The sequence below is a fragment of the Mirounga angustirostris genome, unplaced genomic scaffold (genome assembly GCF_029215605.1).
Source record: "Mirounga angustirostris isolate CCGP_5_RB_7025 unplaced genomic scaffold, mMirAng1.0.hap1 SCAF_2, whole genome shotgun sequence".
Taxonomy (NCBI): Eukaryota; Metazoa; Chordata; class Mammalia; order Carnivora; family Phocidae; genus Mirounga; species Mirounga angustirostris.
The window spans coordinates 187,615,110-187,641,864 of record NW_026991710.1 but is presented as its reverse complement, the minus strand read 5'-3'; the positions used below and the strand labels follow the sequence as shown (position 1 = coordinate 187,641,864).

Below are 26,755 nucleotides of genomic sequence, written 5' to 3'. Positions count from 1 at the left end.
GTGCTTCTGAACGGACTGGCTATAAATTGGGAGGTTTCCATGACCCCCTCCTTGGACTCAACCTGCTAGAGCAGCTCATAGAACTCAGAGGAGCTTTTTCTAAAAAAGATTTTATTTATTTATTTGACAGAGAGAGATATAGCAAGAGCAGGAACACAAGCAGGGGGAGTGGGAGAGGGAGAAGCAGGCTTCCCCGCAGAGCAGGGAGCCCGATGTGGGGCTCGATCCCAGAACCCTGGGATCATGACCTGAGCTGAAGGCAGACACTTAGCGACTGAGCCACCCAGGCGCCCCTCAGAGGAGCTTTTTTACTGATTAGAGTGCCTGTTTCTTATCCAAGGATACAGCTCAGAACGGCCACGTGGAAAAGCTGCGTGGGGTGAAGTACAGGGAAGGGATTCAGAGCTTCCATGCTCTCTCTGAGCGCGCCGCTCTTCCCCAAATACCCATGTGTTCACCAACCTGGAAGCTCTCTGAACTCCATCCTTTGGGGTTTCATGGAGGCTTCATTACAGAAACATAATCAGTTAAATCATTGGCCATTGGTGACTGATTCAACCTTCCCAGAGGTTGGGGAATAGGACTGCAAGTTCCAACCCTATAATCACAGGGTGAGTTCTCCTGGCCTCTAGCCCCCATCCTTCGCTTCAGGTCCAAAAGCACCTTATTGACATAACACAAGACAGCTTCTCTCTCTCATCACTTAGGAAACTCCACAGGTTTTAGGAGGAGGGAATGGGGATAAAGACCAGATATGTATTTTCTATACATCACATATCATACTCGGGTAACATGAGAGAGTGTCCCCTGTAACGTGGGAACAGCATTGGATCAGGTAGTCAGGACAGGGCTCCCTGATTAAACTGAGACCCAAAGGAGAAGCCACTCCAGCAAAGGTCTGTGCAAGGAGCCTCCCAGAAGCTCAACAAATGCAGAGGCCCTGAGTTGAGAAAAAGCTTGTCATGTTCAAAGAACAGAGGAAGTTGTGAATGTGGAAGAGGGAGGGGTGGGGAGCAGTAGGGTGTTGGTCCCAGAGGTGGCTGGACAGGCCCAGACCCAGACCCTGTGGGCTACCGCAGGCCTGGTGAAGCATTCCGCTCTCTTTCTGGGTGCAACGGGCTGTCACCGTAGGACTTTATGCAGGGAGGTGGCGAATTTTCTGTTTTTCTAAGACCTGGCTGCTCAGTGGAGAAGGAAAAGCTGACAGTCATCAAGCCAGTCCAGTGGCCCAGGGGAGAGGGCAGTGCTTTGCGGGAGGGGTAACACTGGAGATGGAGCAGAGGAGCCCGTCCAGGGAGCATCCGGGCATAGCATAGATAAGGATTGCCGATGGGGTTGGGGACCGGAAGTGAGTGGGAAATAATTTATCTTAGTGCGGTATAAAAATGAGAGGACAAGAGAGTCACTTAGAGCATCCAGATTCCATTCCGTTCTAGATCCTGAGTTAAAAGTTATTGCACAGGGCGCCTGGGTGGCTCAGTCGGTTAAGCGACTGCCTTCGGCTCAGGTCATGATCCTGGAGTCCCTGGATCGAGTCCCGCATCGGGCTCCCTGCTCGGCGGGGAGTCTGCTTCTCCCTCTGACCCTCCCGACCCTCCCCCCTCTCATGTGCTCTCTCTCTCAGTCTCTCTCTCTCTCAAATAAATAAATAAAATCTTTAAAAAAAAAAGTTATTGCACATATTTACTATTAGAGCGAAACTGAGCTTTTCCAAAGCAAATGCAATTCAGACACACTCGAAGCATGCTGGCTTTTGTAGTTGGCAGCGATGAATGTAAAGAAATTAACTTAGAAGATGGCAGTTCAGCTCAACACATAATTTCCGCTGGAAGCGTAAGGACAAGCGTAGCCTAAACTGCAGTGGTTAGTTTTGCTAACGGCCTTTGCTTTTCCACAGAGCGCGTAAGTTCCCCGGAACCTATACAAAATTCAAAAGTAGACCTGCATTTAAAAAAGAATCACATTTAGTGGTTTTGCATCCTTGGGCTTCTGAGAAGTCCTTCATCATGGTAGGCAAATCTCAGAAGGTGTTCTGAGATTTGGCACACGGGTCCAAAGGTGCTGGAATCTGCTTCGATCTCCCCTGGGGCCCGCTGGCCCTAGCTGCCTTTTCATCTCATTTTTAAAATCATCCCAGGTGACTTTGAGGTCCATGCGGCTAACCTGGCAACTCGTCAAGAACCTACCCTCAGTGTTCCCATCCTCTCCTTAGAAGGTGGAGGGAGAGGGAGGGATTTCCAGAGAAGGTCTTTCCAGGGGCCGCGGCTGAGCTACGGGGCCCACGGTGGGGAGGAGAGATTTGAACTACAGCTCCAAAGTCCCACCCGCACTGCACCTCACCACCACCACAGGCTCTAGCATTAGGTTTTGTTTTAGTGGAGGCCACAGCAGGTTTAAAAAAGATACACAGTGTGCTGGGCAGTTAGTGCACTTGCCCACTGAGATGGTCCCAGCCCACGTAATTCTGTCATTTTTGAGTCACCAGTATGAACTGAGCTTTATCAGCCAGCGAATGAAACTCAGATCCCCAGTGACACCCCAAATTCCGTGTTCTCATTTCTACCCCCTGCTGCCCCACCAGATGTTTGCAAGAGGCCTCTCTTTAGGATATTTCTAACCCATAGGCCCCCAAAGTTCGTGGGTTCTCAGTAAGGTCAGTTCCTGCCTTTTGCTGTTCTTCTCTTGTTCTGGGTTTGGGTCCTCCCCGCTCCCTCTGACGACGGGGAAAATTGCTCTTCTCACCCCCATCTTGCAGAGAATGGAGCCCGGAGTGAGGCAGGAGAGAGGGAAGCACTGAACGGGGCTGGTTTGGTGGGAGATGTAGGGCTCCAACCTTTGACCCTGGGGTCTTGCTGCTTCATCCCCACGCCTGTTAGACTTAACCCTCCCCTGGTGGTTTTCATTCCCAGGCCCCGTTGGCCTGGTTTCATTCATGAAACCTTTTCCCATCTAGTCCATCAAAGCACATTCAGGTTCTTTCTCCAAGGGCCTCTGGGCTCCCAGCCAACCAGGGATCGTGGCTGGGCACAGTTTTAAGTGCCCCGACAGTGAGGAGGCTGGGCCACCCCAGAGCACCCTGACACCATCCCAGGAGGGTGCTGCTCTGGCCACAGGCTGACCCGAGTCTGGGATCTGGCCAGCCACGGTAGTTTACTACGACAGCGAAATCATGCTTAGGAAACAAAAAGAGAGACATTATGTAAATACGTGTGGGAAATAAGCTCCGAAGCTCACAGATATTTGCTCTGTTGAAAACTTCACCCTCTTTCTGTAGGGCCTTTTCTCAAGCAAAACCTTATAGAGCCCCCGTGTACGAAACAGGTGGCACCCAGGGGACAGGGTCAGACTTCCCTGCTCTTTCAGCCTCTCCCTCTGCTGGGTCCCCCCACCCCCACGCCCACCCCAGAAGTCTTTCCAGGGAATTCTAGGAGTCCTGGGAACGTAACTTGCAAACCGCCACACCGTGACATGAAGATCACAGAAAGGAAGACAGACACCCTGCATGCTGACACTCTTCACGAGCCTTTGTCAGCAACCCCCCTCGCTGCTGGGCCTTCAGCCCACCCCCTGCCTCCATTGGTTCCTATAGCCGCAGACCTGTGCAGGCGGCCACAGTCCCTTGTGGATGGCCGTCTGCTCTCTGCTGCTCCCTCCAGTCCCTCCTCTTGCTGAAATTCACATCTGACTTCGTCATCCCTGAAACGCCTTCGGGGGCTCACCATCCCTCCTAGGATGAAGGCCGCGGGCACTCAGCTCTTTCCTCACGGTTGTCCCTGTCCACCTGTGCCCTTTCTCTGCTACTCCCCAGAAAACATCTGCTTACACGTCCTACCACCCCCCACACCTCCAGCCAGCAGGTGCACTCCTACTTCAGCCCTGGATTCAGGCTGCACATCTGTGGGGAAACCTCCCACTTCCTGCGTCTAAGCCCCGCCCTCACGCCCAGGTTGCTGCACCCCCACCCTGCCCTCCCTGCCCTCGCTGTCTGTTGTTCTGCCTTCTCTGGTGAACTGTGAACTCTGTCTCCTCCACTTACGTAGAAACTCCTTGAGAGCAGAGATATTTCCAGGGGAGGGGAGATGACCCTGCCCTGAGTAAATCCCAAGCCCCCAGCAGATGCGGGACACATAAAGAGCGCTCAACATCGGAATGAATGAATCTTCAAGTTTCCACAAGTGCATTTGTCGAGATGGGAATGGCAGTTATGACATAAACCAGCTCCAAGTTAATAAAATCAGAGATCATCTTTCAGTCTCATATTGTACGCCTTTCAGTCGTTAAGTCTGCTTCAGTGAGATCTCAGGTTTGCAAGGCCGGTTCTATTTGTCGAGGCAGTTGGAGCGTCCACTCTGCAGTGGACGTCTTCCCACCTGCGTGGAATTGGCCGTGGCCGGAACAAACTTCCGCGTTCAGAGTTGATCCCATTCCTAATACAGGGAACAGGGAAGAGTCACGGAAGGGACACGCGCGTGTGTGTGGAGGTGTGCGTGTGAGACGAAAGGCCGGGTCTTTGAATGAACTGCTTACTTGAAAATTGTCTTTCTGCAGGTGATGTGTCACCAATCAGCATGTCTCCCATCAGTCAATCTCAGTTTATCCCACTTGGGGAAATCCTTTGCTTGGCCATCTCGGCAATGAACTCCGCCAGAAAACCTGTCACCCAAGAGGCGCTGATGGAGCACCTGACCACGTGCTTCCCAGGTAACGGGAAAAGAACGTAGCACTTTCCAGATGGGTGTGTGTTCCATTGCTCGAGGACATCACATGGACCATTCCTCTTATTTAAATGTAATAGCAAAAAAATTCTTTGCCAAAACGGGATGGAAACTTTTCTTAGTTCTGTAATTAAAAGCCGAGGCACCTCTGTTACCGCAAAAATACTTTGCCGTCTTCGGGTATTACTGCAATCCTTTTTAAGTTGGCACTGAGAAGAAGACATTAAATCAGAATCCATGAAGAATTCTGGCAAAAACTACCAAGGTTCTGTTCAACGTCACCGTAACCTGCTTTAAAGACATGAACATCATGATTCATGGGAGCAAGTCAGAAAATTTTAGTCCCAAGGGATTACACTAAAGAGACAGTAATGTCAAAAATAAACAGGTCTTGCATGCTTGTGTCATGGCTTGATGAGTTTTAATAATCTGATATTTGATAGATAAGTTAGGATCCCATTTTGAAAGAAAAAAATAAAATGTTTCCTTTTCTCTTAAATATTAGTAAAAGAGGACAATAGGCCAGCTGCTGCATGATTGGCACTGGGTGCCTCCAGTTCAGGAGACATGGGAACAGTGATGAGCTAAAGACTGCATGCCCTATCTCGAGGGAGGTGGCCCACTACTCAGCTCCGGTGTATTGACCCCCCGCCCCAAAATGTGGAAGTCTGCCAGAGTTGCAAATCTCTTACTTTTTCAAGAGAATCTGGACTTTCAATTTTATGTGAAATCTGTAGACCTCCCTCACTATTGGCAGTTGTGTGTGTGTGTTGTGTATGTGTGTATGTTTTAACACATGGGTGCCAGTGACATGCAAGTCCAATAAAACACATTACTGGGCCACCAGTTGGCCAACTTGGCTTGGATTCCAACCTATGCTTACATTAAAAATGAGCCTTTGACACAGGTTTTATGCAACGTAGAAGAGACCTTGGTAAATAGAAACTAGAGGCTGTAGCCGTTAGCTTTTACTACCAAAAGGCCGGGTTACAATCACAGCACATCCGTGGCATACAACAATGGACATTTATTTAGCTCCTGGGTTCCCCAGGAGTCAGCTGATCCAGACTGGACCTGCCCAGGTGGCTCTGCTCCACCTGTCCTCCATCCTCTTTGGAAAATGAGACAAGCAGAGGCCTGTTCTGGGATGACACAGACACAAGAGAACAGGCCCTGTTGTCCAAGGGCTCTTCAGCCCTTTGGTCACACCATACCCGCTAACATTTCATTGGCCAAAGCGAACCTGGCTGAACTCAAGGTTGAGATGTAGGAAAATGTAGGCAGAAGGACTACTTCTAAACTAAATATTCATCTACCATATTGAGTCTCCCCACTTTTCCTTTTGACCCAAAGTAACTTTACATTTCTCTCCCAGTGATTTTTTTCTCCTTCTTCTATTTTCTTTTTTTTTTTAAAGATTTTATTTATTTATTTGAGACAGAGAATGAGATAGAGTATGAGAGGGGGGAGGGTCAGAGGGAGAAGCAGACTCCCCGCCGAGCAGGGAGCCCGATGCGGGACTCGATCCCGGGACTCCAGGATCATGACCTGAGCCGAAGGCAGTCGCTTAACCAACTGAGCCACCCAGGCGCCCCCCTTCTTCTATTTTCTAATTAATGTGTTTTGAAATTATGTATACTGTTTAAAAACTCTTAACACGGACCCACCTTTGCAACCTATACATTGCCTTAAATTTTCTAACGTTATCTCTGAATATTCTTCACTGTCTGATGGTCTTTCCTTGTTAACTTCCAGGCAAACCCTTTTCCTTTCAGTAGTAAGGTAAGCAGAGTCCCAGGTGAGAGCAATCTAAGGAGACAGATGCCGTTCACAGACGTAATGTCCTTGTGAAGAAAGACCCTTCTTGCAGCCTTATACCCAGTTAGCCACTTCTGACATCAAACGTCGCAGCAGCTTTTAAAATCCCTCTATTTTTAAGTAGCTTCATGAGAGATCACATAGCTTTTCCAAAATTGGTTCCATCTCTCCCATTACTGGGCTATAAATAGAGGATGGAAAGAACACAGGGCCAGTATGTAACAGTAAATTGTGAAAAATAGCGAAATCAAATAGTAAATTGTCAAGCAGCTGATTACAATATCACTAAGTTGGAATACTTTGCAGAGAAATTCATAGGTCACCCGTACTTAACAACTGCTTTGCTAGCTTTTATGATAAATGAACTCAAATCTCAAGGCCTTATTGTCAGATGGACTGAGAGGAGCTAACTCAACCTTTTTCATCTTTGTGACACTGATGACTCATTGGTCAACCTCAGATGGCAGGAGCACTGCATAAACCTGAGTCTAGGGCAGGGATTGGCAAACTATGGCTGCAGGCTAAGTGTGGCCCACTGCTTGTGCTTATAAATAAAGTTTTATTGGAACACAGCCTTGCCTATTTGTTTATGTATTGTCTTTGGCTGTTTATGCTGCAGTGACAGAACTGAGTAGTCGCAGCCAGGAGATCATATGGCTCACAAAGTAAAATAATTACTTTCTGGCTCTTTACAGAAAAGGCTTGCCAGCCACTGGTTTAGGGCACGGCAGTAATGATTTAAAGCTTTGTTCAGCAATAGTTCCATATTTTAAACTAGTATTTCATAAAATGAGGTTCTTCCCTGCTTGTCTTCCTTCTTCCTTATCTCTCTTCCTCCTTTCTTTTCTTTTTTTCCTTTGATTTCCTTCTTTTCTTTTGCTAGCATTTAAGGTACTTCAGAACAAAACAATTTAGAAACTTAATACAATTCAAATTCTATTTGAAAATGTATTTTCAATGACAGTGCTAAAACTCTGGAGGGATTTAAATATCATAGTTATGGGGCTTATTTTGTTTTCTTAAGGTAAGACTATTTACTTTTTTATAGCTTACTCTTTGAAAATAAAGTTTTAAAGTCTAACCAAATATTATTAAAATATTTGAATTCTCATATTTAATGCCTATTTATAAATAAAAAGAATAGCCTAGATTTGGGCCTCTATTACTGTTTTGGACATCCATATTCTAAAGAATGTTTTTTTAGTGAAAAGCCTTCTAGTAGAAATGTCTGACATACTGAAATGTGAACCCTTTTATCACCTTTCTATATTGATTGAATTTTTGAAAACAACTTTTGTCTACCAGTTTCTATTACAGAAACAATAATTTTTTTAAGGTATAAAAAGAATGAAATACTTGCTTCACAGCTTAAGTAAGTACTCGTCATCCATCCATCATTTCAGTCAGACTGGAACTTGTTGAATTGTTACAGTCAGATCTTCCCGGGAGGAAAGCTGGCCCTCAGAGAAAGAGCTGCTAATGGGGTTGAAGTTAGCTTTCGATTTTGCTAGAGAATGTTAACATTATATACCCCACGTTCTATCTCCCAACTCATCCCCTTTACGTCAGTTCTTGCAGAATTCTCCCTCAGCCAGTGTTCTTTACATGCGAGAAGAAATAATCCAAAGAAGCTGACTGAAAGTTTCCATCCAAAGTGGTTAACATATAGAATGTGTGCATGTGCTCTCTGTTCCGACAGTTGTTGGATTTGCGGGATGAAATAGATCTTAGAAGTCTAAGTAGCACCCCGTTGACATGCAGTGTTTTTAGATATCTGTTTTTGCTTTGGAAAGATGTAAAGGTATGGAAAAGGAGAGAAGTCAGCTTTCAGCTCTGTTTGGATATAAAGCTTATCTTTGTTCTTTTAGCCCTCAAAATCCAAATTCGTGGTGAATTTGGGGACTAGGATCTGGTAGTGGTGGAATGTGCAAACACTGAAAGCAGCCATCTCTTTCCCAGGCGAGCCCTGCAGATTTCTTGTGCGAGTCTGCATTTCACAGACAACTGAAAATACCAGTCATCCGACAGAGGCTTTGTAATAAAATGATCATCCTAAGTATCAGTGACTCGCAGTTAAAGCTTTGAAAAACCACAGGTAGAATTGTGGAAAGGGGATTGGACAGGGAATGTTTCTCATTTGGTTTTTTCAAATTAAGCATTATTGGACTGACAAACTTCAAATTCAAGACGTGAAAACTTTAGATGTAAATTCTTTTTGGAAACTCGTTCTTATTCCTTCCTTTGGGAACAATCCGAGCACCTATTCTTAATGGTAAGTAAACACGATGACACTGAGGTCATGATTTTGTATAGGTTCCTAAGTTTTCTATGATCGGCGCTTGAAAGGCCTACAGTCAGCAAATTCTGTTTATAGTACTAGCTGTTTTTCTGGATTACACCTCAGCTTTCCTTTATTACAGCAGCAGAGTCAACGGGTCAATCATGGATGCTTATAAATGAGCCTTACCATTTTTTTGGCAGAACTTGTATCTGTTGCAATAGCGATTGCAAGCATGCTACCACGTCAGATACAGTTCATTTTCGGTATGGATTTGACACCTGCGTAGCTTTGTCTCACAACCCCAGTGGGCATCATGAGGCTGCAGTGGGCACAGTGTCTCATCTTGGGAGTGGTAGTCTGGGTAGTGGTCCCCCCCCCCGCCCCCCCAGCCAAACTTGTTCAGCCAAAGGCCCTGGTTGGGAGTAAGGCACAAAAGCTCTTTTAAGTTGCTTCTCTTAGGTGCGAGCAGGTTTTGTTTTATGACGGCACTCAAGAATTTCACATATATGGTTTGGGTTGTATCACTAATTCACATGGAGTTCGTTTTGTGCAGAAACTATCATAAAATTTTTTTTTAAATTTTTTATTATACCAGCCTGGAAGCCATTTGAGTAAACGCCAGCGTACATCTCTCAAGAGCAGAGCCCTAGACTAAAAGGAAACCATGCGGCGCAAAAATTAAATAATTATACTAAACAGGACATTATTCATAAGCAATGTTGCCTTTTCCACCTTGATCACCAAGGATGGCTTCTGAAGATGGTAACGTGGATGGATGGGCAGGTCACATTGCATTCGTGGATGCTCTCCATTAGGCCATTACTCATGCTTTCATATCCCACTTTTGTAGTTTTGGAAGGATTGTGGAAGCCTAAACTTAGTTTACCCTGCTGTTCTATGTGGCTACACGATGTTCTCTGAAGGTAATCTGGCTTCCATGGGTCCTGCCCCAAAGTTGAGACGATTGATAGCTAATGCTTATAGACCCCACTATATGTCAGGCACTGCTCTGCATACATGAAATGCAGTTAAACTCACAACTACCCTATGAGGGTACCTGCTCTTATCCTCATTCTGATGGCCGTGAACAGAGGCTCAGAGAGGTTAGTTAAGTTGCCTAAGGCGATACCAGCTGTATTAGTTTTGTAGCACAGCCCTAACAAAGTACAGGGGGCTTAAACAAACAAACATCAGTTCAGGAGGCTAGAACTACAGAATCAAGGTATCAGTACAGTTGGTTGTTCCTTCCAAGGTCTGTGAGGGAAGAAACTGCTCCAGACCACGCTCCTTGGCTGATGGATGGACATTTTCTACCAATGTTTCTTCACATTGTCTTCTCTCTGTGCATGTCCTTCTGCCCAATTTCCCCTTTTTAGAAGGACATTGGTCATGTTGGAGTAGAGCCCACTCTGATGACCTCATTTTAACTTGTTTATAAAGACCCTGTCTCCAAACACGGTCACATTCTGAGGTTTGGGGCATTAGGTTTAAACACAGGAATGGTGTGGGCAGGGGAGGTTGCATAATTCCACCACTACCACCAGCTAATAGTGATGGAGCTGGAGTTTGAATCTAGCAGCGTGGCTCTGGGCTCTGGGTGCATCATGAGCCATGGTCAAGTCTAACTGCCCTTTTATGTAACTTACAAAATTAAGTTTATTAAGTAAGCTTAGTCTTGAAAAATGTGTATAAAGTAGCTTCCAGTGTATATGGTAGCTTCTGTATGTGTCCTGTTTGTTTTCAAATGCCAAGACAGCTATTTCAACCCAGTTGCCCTAGTTTTTTTTGTATCGAGAAGGCTTTTTTGTAAATGTATATTATTACATCATGTAAAACATTTTTCATTTTCCCCTCCTTTAAAAATACTCTGCCTTTGATGGCTCAGTTCAGTAAAGGCCTCGTGACAAGTATCAATCTCACTGCACCTGGCTTCCATCTCTCTTCCTGAACACCTCCAAGTCCTATGGACTTGCCATGTGGTAATACTCGGAAGCTTGGCAAAATTCGTAGGATTTTGTCTTAGGTTGGGCTGCTGGAACAAAATCCCATAGACTGGGGGGGCTGAAGCAACAGACATTTATTTCTCATAGTCCGGGAAGGCTGGGAGCTCTGAGAGCAAGGCACCTGCAGATTTGGTGTCTGGTGAGGGCCCTCTTGAGGGCTTGAAGACGGCTGCATCCTCACATGGCAGAGGGAGGGGGCTTTGGTTTCTTCCTCTTCCTATGAGGGCACATCATCGAGGGCCCCACCCTCAGGAACTCATCTAGACTTAGTCACCTCCCAAAGGCCCTACCTCCTGGTACCATCACATCAGGGATTAGGATTTGCACATAGGAATATTGGGGGCGGGGGTTCAAACATTCAGTCCGTAGTAGATTCTGAGAAATCGGGAACCAGCAACAGTTTCCCTCTACATGCTCATGAGTCTATGTTCCTTTGGTTTTAGGTGTTCCCACCCCAAGCCAAGAAATCCTACGGCACACGCTGAACACGTTGGTACGGGAGCGGAAGATCTACCCAACTCCGGATGGCTATTTCATCGTGACCCCACAGACTTATTTCATTACTCCTTCTCTCATAAGAACTAACAGTAAGTGGTACCATTTGGACGAGAGGATACCTGACAGGTCTCAGTGTACCTCTCCGCAACCCGGAACCATAACGCCCTCTGCCTCAGGCTGCGTCAGGGAAAGAACGTTGCCCAGAAACCACTGCGACTCTTGCCACTGCTGCAGAGAAGACATGCACAGTATGCATGCTTCCACTCTGCAGAGGAAACCTGCCAAGGACTGCAAAGACCCCTATTGCCCTCCTTCACTATGCCAGGTGCCACCCACCGAAAAGAGCAAAAGTACTGTAAACTTTTCTTATAAGACAGAAACTCTCTCAAAACCTAAAGATAGTGAAAAGCAGTCCAAAAAATTTGGGCTCAAGTTATTCCGGCTAAGTTTTAAAAAAGATAAGACCAAACAGCTAGCCAATTTCTCTGCCCAGTTTCCTCCTGAGGAGTGGCCCTTGCGCGATGAAGACACACCAACTACTATCCCTAGGGAAGTGGAAATGGAAATCATTAGGCGGATTAACCCGGACTTGACCGTGGAAAATGTCATGAGGCACACTGCACTAATGAAGAAACTTGAAGAAGAAAAAGCGCATCGGAGTAAAGCTGGGTCTTCTGCCCATCACAGTGGAAGAAGTAAAAAGAGTAGGACTCATCGAAAGTCCCACGGAAAATCTCGGTCACACAGCAAGACACGAGTGTCTAAAGGAGACCCTTCGGATGGTTCTCATCTGGATATCCCAGGTGACAGAGAGTATGACTTTTGTGATCCTCTTACCAGGGCACCCAGGGAAGGCTGCTTCATCATTGAACACAAAGGAGATAACTTCATCATGCATAGCAACACGAACGTGATTGAGTCTCATTTCCCCATGACACCAGAATGGGATGTGTCTGGGGAACTGGCCAAAAGGAGAACGGAGATGCCTTTTCCTGAGCCTTCCAGGGGAAGCTCCCACTCAAAAGTGCACCGAAGCCACAGCCATACCCAGGACCGAAGGTCCAGGAATGAGAGATCCAGCAAAGCCAAGGAGAGATCCAGATCGATGGATAATTCGAAGGGCCCTCTGGGTGCTTCTTCTCTGGGGACACCTGAAGACCTGGCTGAAGGCTGTAGCCAAGATGACCAAACCCCCAGCCAGTCCTACATTGACGACAGTACTTTAAGGCCCACGCAGACAATTGGCCATCAAAGGGCTCATGTTTCGTCCACAAGCTATAAAGAGGTGTGTATTCCGGAAATAGTCAGTGGCAGCAAGGAGCCTTCCAGTGCGTGTAGCCTTTTAGAGCCAGGCAGACCACCTGAGAGTTTGCCATCCTATGGGGAGCTCAACTCCTGTCCAACAAAAACAGCTACAGATGACTATTTCCAGTGCAACACGTCCAGTGAGACAGTCCTCACGGCGCCATCGCCTCTGGGAAAGAACAAAGAGGATCATGACACTCTGACTCTGGGGGAAGGGGTGAAAAAACTGCCGCTGTCTGATAGGCAGGCCCCACATTCTTCCAGAGAGCCTGTAGGGCACAAGGAGGAGTCACCAAAAGGGCCAGGCGGAGGCCCAGCCGCTTCTGGCGCAGTGGCTGAAGGGATTGCCAATGGACGCCTTGTCCAGCACCACAGTGCGGAGCCCAGCAGCCTGGACAAGAGGAAAGAGATATTCAGCAAGGACACACTGTTCAAACCTCTCCACAGCACCTTGTCTGTAAACAGCTATCACAAATCGAGCCTGTCCCTCCTCAAATCTCTCCCGAAGACACCTGCCGACACACTGCCGGGCCGATGTGAGAAACTGGAGCCGCCCCTGGGGACCTCGGTGGCACCAGCCGTGCCTGGTTCCCAGCGTCAGCAGGAGTCAGGGGGGAACCAGGAAGCCTCTTTTGACTATTACAATGTCTCCGATGACGACGACTCCGAGGAAGGGGCAAACAAAAACACAGAGGAGGAAAAAAACAGAGATGATGTAGGCACCATGCAGTGGCTCCTTGAGAGGGAGAAGGAGAGAGACTTGCAGAGGAAGTTCGAGAAGAACCTCACCCTCCTTGCCCCAAAGGAAACCGACAGTAGCAGCAACCAGAGAGCCACCCATTCGGCACGCCTCGACAGCATGGACAGCAGCAGCATCACTGTGGACAGTGGATTCAACTCCCCACGGTAGGGAGAGGCATCCCCGCGCATGCACGCACACACCTGTCAGGGCCTGGGGCTTTATACAGATACCTTGAAAAGTTCCTGATCTCAGTTTTAATTCTGTGAATGCGGGTGAAGGGTTGTGTGAGTTGCGCTGTTAACAACCTGTTTCTGACTTCTTTTTCAGGAATTGAAACAAATGTTTCTGCAGCTGTAGAGATCCCCAATCTGGACTGGTGGGTTGGCTCCCTCCCTCACACTTGCATCAGGCCAATCTAACTAGGACCAACATTTTCCAGGATTTTTCTTCTGCGTTTATATTGCCACCGTGCTGATAAAAGAAGGGTTTTTTTTTTTTTAGGTCCTCAAAAATAGTAACTTTTTGAGTAGAATGAGTGGTCAGCAGTCAATTGGGGGTTGGGTAGGGCTTGGGTATAAATTGATTGACTCAAGGACGGGGTCCTTCTAGTGGGAATAGCAGATCTCAACACCTTTCCGGGGGATCGAGATGCTAGTTGCCATTGCAATGTCGACTCTGTGCGCTCCCTCCCTGACCTTGCTCATACACTTCACATCCGCAGCGAAATAGAACCTTGTGTCTCTCACAGAGGCGTGAGGGGCCTGTGTTCCCTTAGATCAAAGCACGTGCCCATGCTTTTCTCTCTCCTGCAGAATTGATACAACCCATTAAGGCACTCGAATCATAGCTGGTAATTCAGCAAAGGGTTAACAGCAGAGGGTGTGCAATGCCTAACGGTCATATCCAGCACACTGAAGTGGTTCGGGGTTAAGAAAGCAAAAGAGAGTCTATCCAACTTCCTTTTTTTTTTCTCCTTAACTCTTCCTTCTCCTCAAAGGGCAACTTGGGACCTAATTCTCATTCTAAATTCTACTCCAGATTGGTGACTCTGAGATGCAGAAATACTACTGAGAGGTGGACATTTCTCATTAGCTGTGATTCCCAAGATTCTACGGTATTGATTATTTTAACAAGTACCCAGATAGGATTATATACTTCATATATTTTAATTATTAATAATGAAACTTAGTTCTGTTGTGATCATTTCACTTTATCTCTGGATAATTTGGGGACAGAACATCCCCAAATCAGACTTGGGAATCATATTAGACCTTTGTTATTTCTTAAAGGGCTAGTTTTTTATTATGATGATGATTATTTTTGCCATGTAACCTTTTTTTCCAAGTTAACACATGTGTGGAAGTCTAATGTCTAAACAAATCACAGAAATGGTGCTCTGGTTAAAATGGGTGTGAGGCCAGGAGCCCCACGTCTCCTCTGCCAGTCCCTCAAGGAGTCCTAACTAACCTCAGGGAGCTATGGCACTCAGTCCAAAAACTATTAGCCTACCTACTAAGTGACTTTTCTACAAAATAACTTCCACTAGGTATTTTTTAAATCATAAATCAAATCTTAATTTATTTACCAATTATTTTGTATATCCTTTTCTTTCTATTTCCCGCTTCTGCTCTTTTTTTTTTTTCCTCTTAAATTTCTAACAGTGGATACCAGAGAGGCATAATTGAAGGTCTGTAATTGATGGTAGATGTTCAAAATCATCGTTTATGGAAGGTGTGGTTTACCTGCCTATATCTTATGCTCAACTGTCTTATTATATAGACTCTGCCTGCCTAGTACAACTAGTTTCTGACCTTGCACTGTGCCCTCTTGGCCCCTACACCCTCCACAAAGGGAAGGCTGCGGTCCTCCAGACATAATTGCTACAGAGACGAGAGTAGTTTAATGGGTTCTAACTCAACAACCTACCACCGCATGATATTGAAAGTTTTTTTGTTGGTTTGGGGGACAAATAAACACAAATACTCATGAAATAGTTGACCCTGTCCTGCCACAGAATGTATTGTTTTATCTCTAAAGTCGGGCTGCAGAATATAGAATTTATGAATGAGATTATTTCTTGAAGTAAGTTTATTTTCATTTGTTTAATAAGGTACTTAAGGTTAAACGCTTTGTCATGGTAAGAGGTAAGATCGTTCTGAGGAGACAACTGTCTCACATTTAGCTACGTGTCTGTCCACTACTGTTAGGTAGAGTTTCCTCTATAGGAAAAGATCGATCGCCCATAAATTTCATGCAGTTAGATCATCTGCAGAACAATTCCTAATTTTGCCCTTTTCATATTTACTATTCTTTGGCTAGAAATTAGGTCACAACTGTTTTTAAACTGTATTTTCGGTACACCTCAGTTAATCGACTAAGTTGTTTTCTGATGCATGAGAATGGTCTATGAAGGAAAATATTTGTGTTATAGGGAGTTTTATTCTCCAGCATGAGGAGTATTTTAGCCAAATAGCATTATCAGGCTGATACTTCTCCACTGCCTCGAGATACAGAAACTTTAAGTGGGCCACTTATTTGAGTCTTTCAGTACATATTCCACTGAGCAACTAAGATCCAGTTACAACAACAAAGACCAAGAAAGGTGATCTCCACACTCCCAGCTTTCCGTGCTGGCTCAGAAGTCATGTTCAGCCACATTCTCAAAATTCTTCAGTCCCTTTCGTTGGGACCTAAAGGGTTTTGAGAAGGAAAAAAGGTAAAAGTTTCAACTATGCTATGAGATCTAATATTGAACACGGAAGTTCTTGACCTGAACAACCTGCGATTCCAAATCTGAGGCCCAAAACTGGTTGACAAACGCAGTGTGAAAACCCGAGGTAGCGAAACTGCCAGGAATGTGTCTGCTTCGTGTAGGGCGCGAGCATGCGCTGTCAGAGCGCGGGGCCGAGGGAAACACACACATCCAGGAGGATGAGCCGCACACCTGCTCCGTTCATTTCTTCTGCTTATAAAATCTTGACATCTTATTGTTAAGGTTGCGCTCCATTGGGTTTCTTTTTCAAGAAAGTGAAAAACTTTTAAACTGGAGGACCATTTTTATTTAATTTTTTTTTTTTAAGATTTTATTTATTTGCGAGAGAGAGAATGAGAGACAGGGAGCATGAGAGGGAGGAGGGTCAGAGGGAGAAGCAGACTCCCTGCCGAGCAGGGAGCCCGATGCGGGACTCGATCCCGGGACTCCAGGATCATGACCTGAGCCAAAGGCAGTCGCTTAACCAACTGAGCCACCCAGGCGCCCCTGGAGGACCATTTTTATTGCTAATGCTCTGTCTCCATTAGCTTTTTCATCATCACACCCAGAACCCTCGTTATGAGGGTCGCACCCTGCACTCGTTATTACAGCAGTAACGAAATATATCCTTTGGAGAAACTGGAGTACTGTATATCTTTATCACTATGATGACTCTGGCCAAAGGTGGTCAGAGGCATCTTAGAGCACAGACAGCTCCCAACTGAGATGATCTTTTGCTGTGATGTGTGTGCACAGTGCCTGGCAGACAGCGGGTACCTGATGAGTGTGAAGCCTGTGCCTCAAGACTAGTTTCAAAGGTTAAGAGGGCTTAAGACCTTAAAATGCATTTTTCCATAGAAAAGGTGCCATTCGTAACGGATGGATTCTGAAACCAACTCCTGGTAGCTCCTTCATTCATTAGATGCCAGATGTGCATCTGAAATAATTAGAATGTATCTAGCTTTTTAGTGTACAGATTCATTGACGCTTATTTCTTCACAATCACTCTATGAGTAGGTAAATCCCATAACTCTCATCATTTTAGAGATGGGGAAATCAAATACTGTAAAAAGTTACTATCACAATTAAGAGTGAAACCGAAGGAACGTGTCACGAAGTCTTTGGGGTTCTACATGTTGATTGCCCTTCTTCCTTCCTGCGCCTGACCTTGTGCCTCAGCTATGGTGCTGGCAAGCCACTGGTGAATTTTCTTAGGGAAGGTGTAAGGCAGGTAAGTAGGTGAGTCTAGCACTTAACATCGCTTTAGTGATGATGTTCTGGGGTATTCTTTAGGTATGCTCAGATCTACTGTAAGCACAATGAAAGAACTTAACTTCTTTCTTTTTTTTTTTTTTAAGATTTTATTTATTTATTCGACATAGAGAGCGAGAGAGCACAAGCAGGTGGAACAGTAGAGGGAGAGGGAGAAGCAGGCTACCCGCTGAGCAGGGAGCCCGATGTGGGACTCGATCCCAGGACCCTGGGATCACGACCTGAGCTGAAGGCAGATGCTTAACCATCTGAGCCACCCAGGCGCCCCAGAACTTAACTTATTTCTGTAAATGTATTAACCTTCTGGAGGTGCTCTTTGCAGTCAAGAAAGATTCGGTTGTCTTTTTGGTAGTCGATGAATAAACTTCCTTTTAAACAATTACCTCTTGGCTCCTTGATGAGAAACAAACTCAGAGCCACAAAGGTTAGGTTGAAACAATCCACTATCTAGGAAGTGCAGCCAAAGTACAGGCATCCCTCGCTTTCCGAAACTTTGTGTTAACATCCTTTCACTTTAAGGAAAGACCCTACATTAGTAACAGTTTTCTTCGTGAAAGCGAAAACCTTCGGATTTCTTTCAGTTAGCAAAAACAGGTACTAATGTAGGTCTTTCATAAAATCGAGGAGACATTAATGGCGAACGTTTGGAAAGCACGTGTATGCGCTTTCTGACATTTAGGCTTAGGAAAGATTTCATAAGAACACCCTACACTCTGAAAGCGGGAAAAGCCTGTGTGGGGTTCGGACAGAATTGCTCTTAATTTAGTATGGGAATGAAAGAGAGGTGGTGAGGATGTCCACTGCAGTAATCTGAGCTGCTGACTAGTTTCAGCAGGCTTAAATCAGTGATGGGGGGGCCAACTCTCAGAGAATATTTTCTAAATTCTGAATCTGCCCAGTCGGGTGAATGGATGTTTTGAGCATCATTGTGATTTCTTCAATCTCTTTGTAAACTAAGTTTCTTATTCCCACTTTGAGGACTTTGAACTTAGAACCTGTTCAGTTCCTATCGATCAGGCCAAGTAACCTTATTTCTGCTATTGCCCTACACATTTAAAATGTGAATATTCTGAATCTCTTAGAGCCATAAAACAAATTCAAGAGTTTCTAACTTAGGAAAATTAAAAGAGAAGTAGAAATACTAAAGCCTTTAAATCACTTCTATTCTATAAGAATCCTTGAAAAATAAAATACTGCTACCAAAGTCGGGGGAGGGGATGTAAACTTCACAAATGGGGCAAATCTAAGATTCCTTATCTGAAAATATAATGTATTTCCATGAAAGTGTTAAAATTTGAAACAGAGGTGCAAAGCCTTTTAAGAAGAATTCTATTCCCATCAGGGTGGCAAATTAGCTAATGGCATGCTTGAAGTCCACCAAAGTCAAAATCGGCTAATCAGGAATGAAAACAGAATCATTAGGGGCAAAAGTGAGTTTATTCATTTATTCAGTGAATTTCCAGCCTGAAATGAAATCATCGCATATGTGTATTTAAGAGGATTCTTTTCTAAAATGAACGCGATAGCTATCTATCACATCAAATTTGGAAGCAGTTTCCTTGAATGGGGAAAGAAGGAGAAAACATTTACAGTGCATCTAGCTGGATGAAAACCCGTTATTCAGGGTGCCACTGATTATAGCGTGTGTGAAACTTCTGGAGCCCACATTGGAAGAGCATATGTGAATAATCAGTGTGAGGTAGTGTATATATGACATCATGAGCCAACAGAGGAAATCCATTAACTACATCATTTGCTCTTCCTCTGGGGCTCAAGAGATAATTATTTATGTTTAAAACCAAACAAAACAAACCCTTTTTACTCTTTTAGCACTCGGGAGAGCCTGGCTTCCAACACGTCAAGCATTGTTGAAAGTAACCGTCGTCAGAACGCTACCTTGAGCCCGGTCCACGGTGGAGCTGGCCCGGCCTTCAACTTCCGAGCAAGTACGGACCCCGCAACCAGCGAAGCTGAGAAACTACAGAAACCTTCCAACTGCTTGCAAGCTTCTGTTACTAGCGTGTGACAGTCGTTCTGCCTCAGATCTCCTGTCTCATTCGATACAGCCAAGTTTACGACACTGGGACTGATGTTTACATCTTGGGAAAGACAAGCATCTCGACCACAGTTTTTGTGTTTACTTAAACTGTGCTGCTAAGTAGGCTAGGGCAAAAAACAAAAATCTTTATTTCAGAGTATTGCTTTTCACATTTATGGCTCTGTAGCAACCGAATAGCAGTAGGGGTGATATGTATACTTTTGCTTCACTACTTGTAACTGAGCACACATAGGAAAGTCTAGACACTGTAAGTGTGATATGCATTCCAATGTCATGAAGTTGCCAATTCCATTTTTAAATGCCACAGATACGTGTTGCTCCCAGTCTGTGGTCAGAGGGTGCCACAGAACTGATCCTTGACACTTCCCCCCCCAGAAAAAGTAAGCCACCCCAAAATGTCAAATACCAGGGTCCACCTTAAGGGAAATCAGTGTCAAACTGACCAGAAGGGACCCCAGCCCTCTGTGTGTGAATTGTTTATGCACCAGTCATTTCTCACTGTGAGTTTTCGTGACACGATTTTGCAGGAGCCCGTGGAAATGTGTCAGAAGGGGTCGTGATCGAAATTCTGGGAGTGTTTGTTTTCAGGATTTTGTTTTTAAGTGTTACAGATGCTTGTCTGATTTTTAACCTTCCATAATCACAAACAGGAATATAGGCCTTTGATTCTGAAGTGGACGAAAGAAGGAGATCCCCAGCCTGGCTGGGACACAGCACTAAGGGATGGAAGAGGGAAATGTGGACTCTAAAGCTGTCAATCAAATATTTAAGGAAGATAATTTCCTCCTTGTGATACTTACGATGATCCTATCTTACTATAATAGATACGATAATTAATTTGTTTAAAAGCAAAATGTTCTTTGTGATACAAATGAAGAGTATGGCCTGGGGATGTTATTCTTTCTAATGGAAGGACATTAATCTATTTTATGTAGTTTTAAATAGAATGCCTAAATTAGGCTATGGGAGATCATTTTTAGTGGTTATAGGAAAGAGCAAAGTTAGGGAGAGTTGACCTTCAGGCCTTTTATTCCTGGAAAGATATCTATAGAGAAAAGTTTAAAATAATTTTTGATTAGAAATATACATGTGCCCATGTAATTACCAACAGAATGTGCTCGTTCTGCAAGTATGGTATAATCGGAACTTGTACTCCCCTAAAATTTATCAGAGTAACAAATATGCATACATGAACTATGCCAGAGTAATGTTTACAGATACTTTGTAACCAATTTCAGGAGGCATTTTTAGGTGGATGTATAGTTACTAGCCCAACTTACTTCAAAATGGTTTGTTAACATTTTGCTTTGGTTTACAATGTCTTATTGAATACAAAGAAGACTCCGCAGCAAAGGGATTAAATAATCGAGCTTCAACTTTACAGAAGAGAGACATTTCAAAGTTCCCCATTTTATTCTGTGAGAACAATGGACTAAATGTGTAGATAGTGAAAAATTATTTGCAGAAGGGTTACATATGACACAAGTAAATGGTCTGACCAAAAGTTTAGTTTAGTGGCATGTGAGCCATAAAACCATAAAATATATATCCAAAAATAAATCTAAAATCTTCCCACCTCAGACTTCAGTAATTGGCATAAAATGTGTGAAACATTTCTGCTTCAGTATTAGGTTCAATCACTAGGGATCTGTTTAAAGAATGCACTCCTATACATAGCTGGACCGATTCTTGAAACATATGGATACTCTCTCATGCTTTTCAGATACTTGGAAGTTGCATTAGGTCAAACTGGACTCATCAAGTTTAGTCTAGATTCCTTTTTGGGTGCTTATAATGAAACGTAAGCACATTTCTTGGTAAACCCCCATACCACTAAAATGCTTAAGTTAGTTGGCTTTCAATCTCATGCCTTATTTCCTCCAAGGCATGCCCTGATTGCCCAGAAATGCACTATTTGTCTCATTGCTTAAATATGTCCAGGAGGAATGATAATCTATCTAATAGACTATACACACAGTCTATTTCCTTGGGGAGTTATATACCATACGGTTACTAAATTCTTCTGGCTAAATTCCTTTTTTTTCCAAAAACCCTGCTCTCGAGTGTTGAATCATACCATCAGTTCATAAATAATGCAACCATTGAAACAATACATCAGCCTCTCGTTCATCCTCTTGAAAGTAGCCATTATAATAATCAAACGCTGTGTGGACAGGAAAGGAAAGCATTACCTTTAAGAGAAGCTTTAAAATAGGCATCTATCAATATTTCACACGATACAGGTTGACAGAAGACATGATTCAAATAAAATGTGTATAGTATTTGCCTGGTGCTATGGGGTACACTGTTTTAAAAACAACAACAAAAACTCCCTTAGACCTGGAGCCATTAGCGTAGAGAAGATGGGCTTTAAAGATGCTACGATGTAAGCAGATGTTCCGTGCGGAAAGGTCCCCGTCTGCGTCTAACAGGAGTCGTGGATGGGGGAGGCGTGGCAGCAGGAAGCATTGTTACAGATGTGACCCGAGATGGTCCTTGGACAGCGGGCGAGCTTCTCAGTGACCAAACCCTCAGCCCACGCCAAGCTCTGCCAACATCCTTTTCCTCCCCTGAACTGATAGCTTTGTGAGACGTGGCTGCTTATCTAGTCTTCACTTAGAGTTTATCAGCTGAAAGGTTTACAGAACTGAGTCTGGTTGAATCTTTGTGTAGCGTTCACCTCTAAAGGGTCAACCCGTCTGTCGGCATTTTGCACACTTATGTATTATTATGATGCAGCGTATTACTTTATGGCAATTTTTATTTTTACATATAACTACCTCCATAAATTTGATGAAGTGGCAGCAGTGTGTTTAAAGTGTATTGTTCGGAAAAGCAAAGTGGAAAACCTCCGTCAACATGAGGCCATGGCGTTCTGTGTGTGTGTCCGTCATTGACCGCCCCTGTGGACTCGTGACTTCTTCTTGGCCGTGGTTTTGTTTTACGGCACTATTGAGCTTTCAGATGTAAACCTGTCTCTCCTCTCTTTCCCACAAAAGCACACTTGACTTTGTTACCAACGAAAGGAAGTTGAAATCTCTTGTCTTTCCCTGCCCCCTCTCCCCCACCCCACTCCTGCTAAGAGTTCTCCCCGGTGAAGAGCCGATCGGTAAACATAATTTAGCAAGCTCTTTGCTCCTGTAAGAATCTGATTTGGAAATTCTAGGCATTCAGTAACTGAAGACACACAACAAATTTGGACTGTGCCGGCTTTGAAGTACTTTGGGCCTCTCTGCCTTCACTCACATGCTCCCATCCCGAGCCCAAACTTTGGTTTAATTAAAAGAGCTGTGTTCTGTTAAATAGTTTGTATTCCATTTTATATATTTTGCACATCTCAGGGGACCTTAATGAGCATATGAAAAGGGGGGTGCCATCAAATAGAGAAGACAAATGGAGGAGCTGAATGGGGACCGACCAGGATAAAAATACCAAATTAGTGCTTCTCTGATGTTGTGGAGTGCAAGTTCAGGAGGCATAAATTGAAAGTTAATCTGGACTAACAGTGATCTGAACACCAGCTGTTCCCAAGTCTCCCTTTCTCAGAGCCCAACCAGCGGTTCGAAGATGTAAATTTAAATTCTATCGCAATCGCCCTGGGGGGAAAAATCTGTTGGACGGAAAGGAAAGCATTGTGCGTTTTGTTTGTTTGTTTGTTTTTTTAGGTTGGCACAGCTTTGTAAAATCCTACCCAGGATAAAAACCACTTACCGCCACCAAGTGTACTTGAAAATAAAGTTTTTAACTTAAATTATAGGCATATAGCTCACAATACAAGAGTGAACCTATTTTGAAGTCTCGCCATTTATAACACGGGCACTATTTGGAGCTTGATTAAAAGCCAACAACAAGCTATCATGACTTTGCCAGTTCATTTTGGGATCTCAAAGTGCTTCCAAAGCATTCAGATTGACAAACAATTAACAAAGCAGATCCTACTCGTAATACCCATACTTGAAATGGACAGACAGAAGGGGGGAACCTCAGATTACCCAGAAATTCCGTGGCAGCTACCAGTGATCTGTTTTCTATCTGTTTGATAGACCATCATGAGAAATCACTAAATACAATGCTATTTTTCTGATGTGTGCTAATAAAGTCGAAGAAAACAAATACAACTGTACACTTTTGTCCATCTTCATTCAAAAAGTTCAGGGTGTTTGGAATTTTACAAAACCCACCCAAATGCCGTTGCGGTCAGAGGTAGATCCTAGACATACACCCGTGTTTACAGTTTCCTATTGGGCTTCTGTAATTCCTGTGCTAAAATTCCATCCTTCAGGAGCATGGCTCTTCCCAAGAGTGGAAGGTGCTGGAACAGAAATTGTAATTAAAAACTTTCTCAAGTACTCTTCACTGTGCTGCGTTAGCACACTAGAAATTCAATACAATATATTGAGTCCCACCTGGAAGAATCCGGATTTCCGAGGGAGCCGACCTAGTTCTCAGTGTGTTCTCAAACTAGGAGATACCAGATCCTTGCCGAGGACCTTCTCCATTGCCACAGGCCAGCCGCAGAACCAGCCGGCGCAGGCTGTCAGGCGCCAGCAGACCCCCAAGCAGAAGTGATCCCATCCTCTCCTTTCCCCCAGCCCCCCCCTCCCCCCACCATCCTGCCCGTTCTCTTCTGTGAGCAGCCAGGCTTCTGCAAATGTCCAGGGCTTGAGGACGCCAGAACACAGGAAGAACGAATGCGAAAGCGTGGAAAGCATTGTTTTGCTTGGGGTTAGTAAAATACAGGCAGGAAGCCGATTACTATCGGTCTGATCTTTGCCAAGTTAGATAAAAGAATCAGCTGTCATTCCGTCATTCTCCCCGAAGGTTTTACAGTGTTAAGGATACATCCAATATTTTCCCATAGATTTTTATTTAGGAGACATTTCATAAATTATATATACCAAAAAAATTCATGATGAAATTTCCTGGCGCGTTTGAAATAGGCGTTGGCATCTCCCTGATTGAGTTAATCTCTGCGTCTTTTGCAGCAACATCCCAGAGAGAGATTCCTCCAGTGACTGCTCCCCTAACACATAATCCTGTGTTTTTACAGTTGTTCTATGACTTACGGTTGCTGATTGGCAAGGTTGAGGATTCTACAAGGCTCAAGGGGGACTAAACCTTCTTATGATTATATATTATCAGTTATAGGGCTTTAATTGCTCGTTGTTGGCCTCAAATGCGAACACACACACACACACTGCCAACAAGGGAAGGGGAGTTTCACAAATGAGGCAGCAAATGTAAGGCTAGAGGCTTGGCTGGTCCACGTACAGCTGCCTACCTCCCTGTCCAAAGGCTGACCTTGGCACCCCCGTTCCCTTGCTCCCAACCAAAAGAGGTACCAAATCTGAGATCTGAGAACTCCTCCAGTATCAGTCCTCTGCAGTTATGGGAAATTCATGAAGTACACACTCAGCAGCTCCTTGCCTGCCTTTCCTCCCAGGTCCTTCCTCCCTGCCTCCTTCCCACTCCCCCACCTAGATACCGATCCACTGGCACGGTTTCCACACCGGAAGGGCAAAACAGTGTGTGGTATTGTGCACACGTGATGGGTTAGGACTAGGGCTGCCCTCGGGTCACCTTCATGTAAGTATTGACAGCTACAAATTAAGGTCCTTAGAGTAGTTGACATAGATACTACTTTCTAGAAGAGAAATTTCAACGTTAAGCTTAAAGGGATCATAATTCTGCAGGTATCTTTCTCTGAGTGACTGAATGTGACTATTGCATTGGGGTAAATGAATTAAGAAGTGCAAGTGGGATTTACTGTATGTTAGAAAGGAGTTTTGCAGCCAAGACTGCCTTGAATAAAATGTGTTTGCACTGAAAAAAAAAAACAAAACTTTAAATTACTTGGTCTCTGGTTGCTGTAAAGGTCATCCAAGATGGATGTTCTGTTTATATTGTATAGTATTTCATATGAAATAATTACAGTTCATGAAATGTCTTCCCTAATGTTACTGATTTATGACAGCACATTTGTAACATGGTTTTTATCGTGTCGGTGTGCCATTTTGTAAATGATGATGGCTTGTCATGCTTAGTATAATAACTTAAAAGGAAAAAAAGCACAGGGATTTTTGTAAGTCTATATTTGAAAGTCCCTCCATAAGGTAATATTGTGTTCATGTTGTTTATGTAGTGTTGTGTGAAATATCCATTTTGGATCGTGTTACTTTTTAAGATATTAAATAACATTTGGTTATATGTCTAAGTGGATTTTTTTTGGTACTTGAGCAAAAATACTTTAGGTGAGACCAATTCATTTCTTTCCTCAATTAATAGGCGTTTGTAACAAATTTTTTATTGCACAATCTTTGTTATTAGAGCTTTTGAATTAAAATAACTGAAAAGGGAAATATCTGATCAGAATCTTTTTCCGGGAATATTGAAAAAACCACAGTTTTTTGGTTAGCTATTCAAATTTCAAAGAGTCAGGCTTAGGGACGATACGCAGAATTGTGTTTTCTGTGAAATCAGAAAGCAGTGGGGTTGGTCTGTTTTGTTAGCCCTCAAATCACAACTTCTATCCCCAAATAAATGTGATCCCCTTTCCAGTGAACACCCAGGGGTTAGCCACATATTCTCAAGTTGGGAATTCCTCCATGTTTCGCTGCCTTCAGAATCTATCAGATACTCTCTTGGCTGTCCTTCCTAGTGGCAAATCTTTGTACTTGGAGAATGGACTCCCTTTTTTTCAAGCCAAAAGTAATCTGCCATCAAGCAAACGATGAAGCTAGGAAACAGCATGATTAATCAAAAACAGTAGGAAGCTATAAGGTTGAGCCTGATTTTCTTGGAAAGGCAATACCCAAAATGGATCTCCGATGACAGTGTCATTTGGATAAGCGTGGAGAACCCAAGGTGACCACTTTGAAGGACAAATCTGATTTTAGTTGTGTACGTTTGTCTATAGATACCTTAAATTGTCTCAATTCAGCCACTTCATTTTTCAAGCACAAAGCTCGGGAGAACAAGAATACTGGAAGAATATGTGGGTTTTACACTAGGACCAAAAGCTACTGTGTTAAAAGCAAGGTAACCGTATGTTCCCTTCAGAGCGATCCAGTGAGCCAGACACATGGAGGAAATGTGGTGACTTTAATAAGAAGATGGAAGTCAGGATTCGGACTCCTTTGAGAGAATGGTCACAGTTCATAAAAATCATTTCTTTCCAAAGGAAATGGAATGGTTTTAACTTATTTTTAAGTGTTTAGAGGGGTGGGATTTTTTTCCTCCATAAGGAAAAGCCAAGCAGAGCACCAAAGAAGGTATTCACCTGACTTTAATAATTTATTTAACTGTGAAAC

At 44.1% G+C, this 26,755-nt stretch overlaps 1 protein-coding gene across 5 annotated transcripts in view; it reads left to right on the top strand.

Annotated features, from left to right (window-relative positions):
- The window catches only part of STOX2 (storkhead box 2), a 223,255-nt gene extending 197,393 nt beyond the window's left edge, over window positions 1-25,862 (top strand). For 3 of the 5 annotated variants that reach the window (XM_064585701.1, XM_064585703.1, XM_045879627.3), the window contains exons 2-4: window positions 4,549-4,701; window positions 11,261-13,526; window positions 19,217-25,862. In XM_064585701.1, the coding sequence (XP_064441771.1) occupies window positions 4,549-4,701; window positions 11,261-13,526; window positions 19,217-19,412 (2,615 nt within the window). In that variant the 3' untranslated portion in view covers window positions 19,413-25,862. Of the gene's footprint in view, window positions 1-4,548; window positions 4,702-11,260; window positions 13,531-13,689; window positions 13,739-19,216 lie in introns of those variants that run through there. The other 2 variants (XM_064585702.1, XM_054508559.2) reach the window with 2 other exon arrangements.
- The last annotated feature ends 893 nt before the right edge of the window (window positions 25,863-26,755 follow it).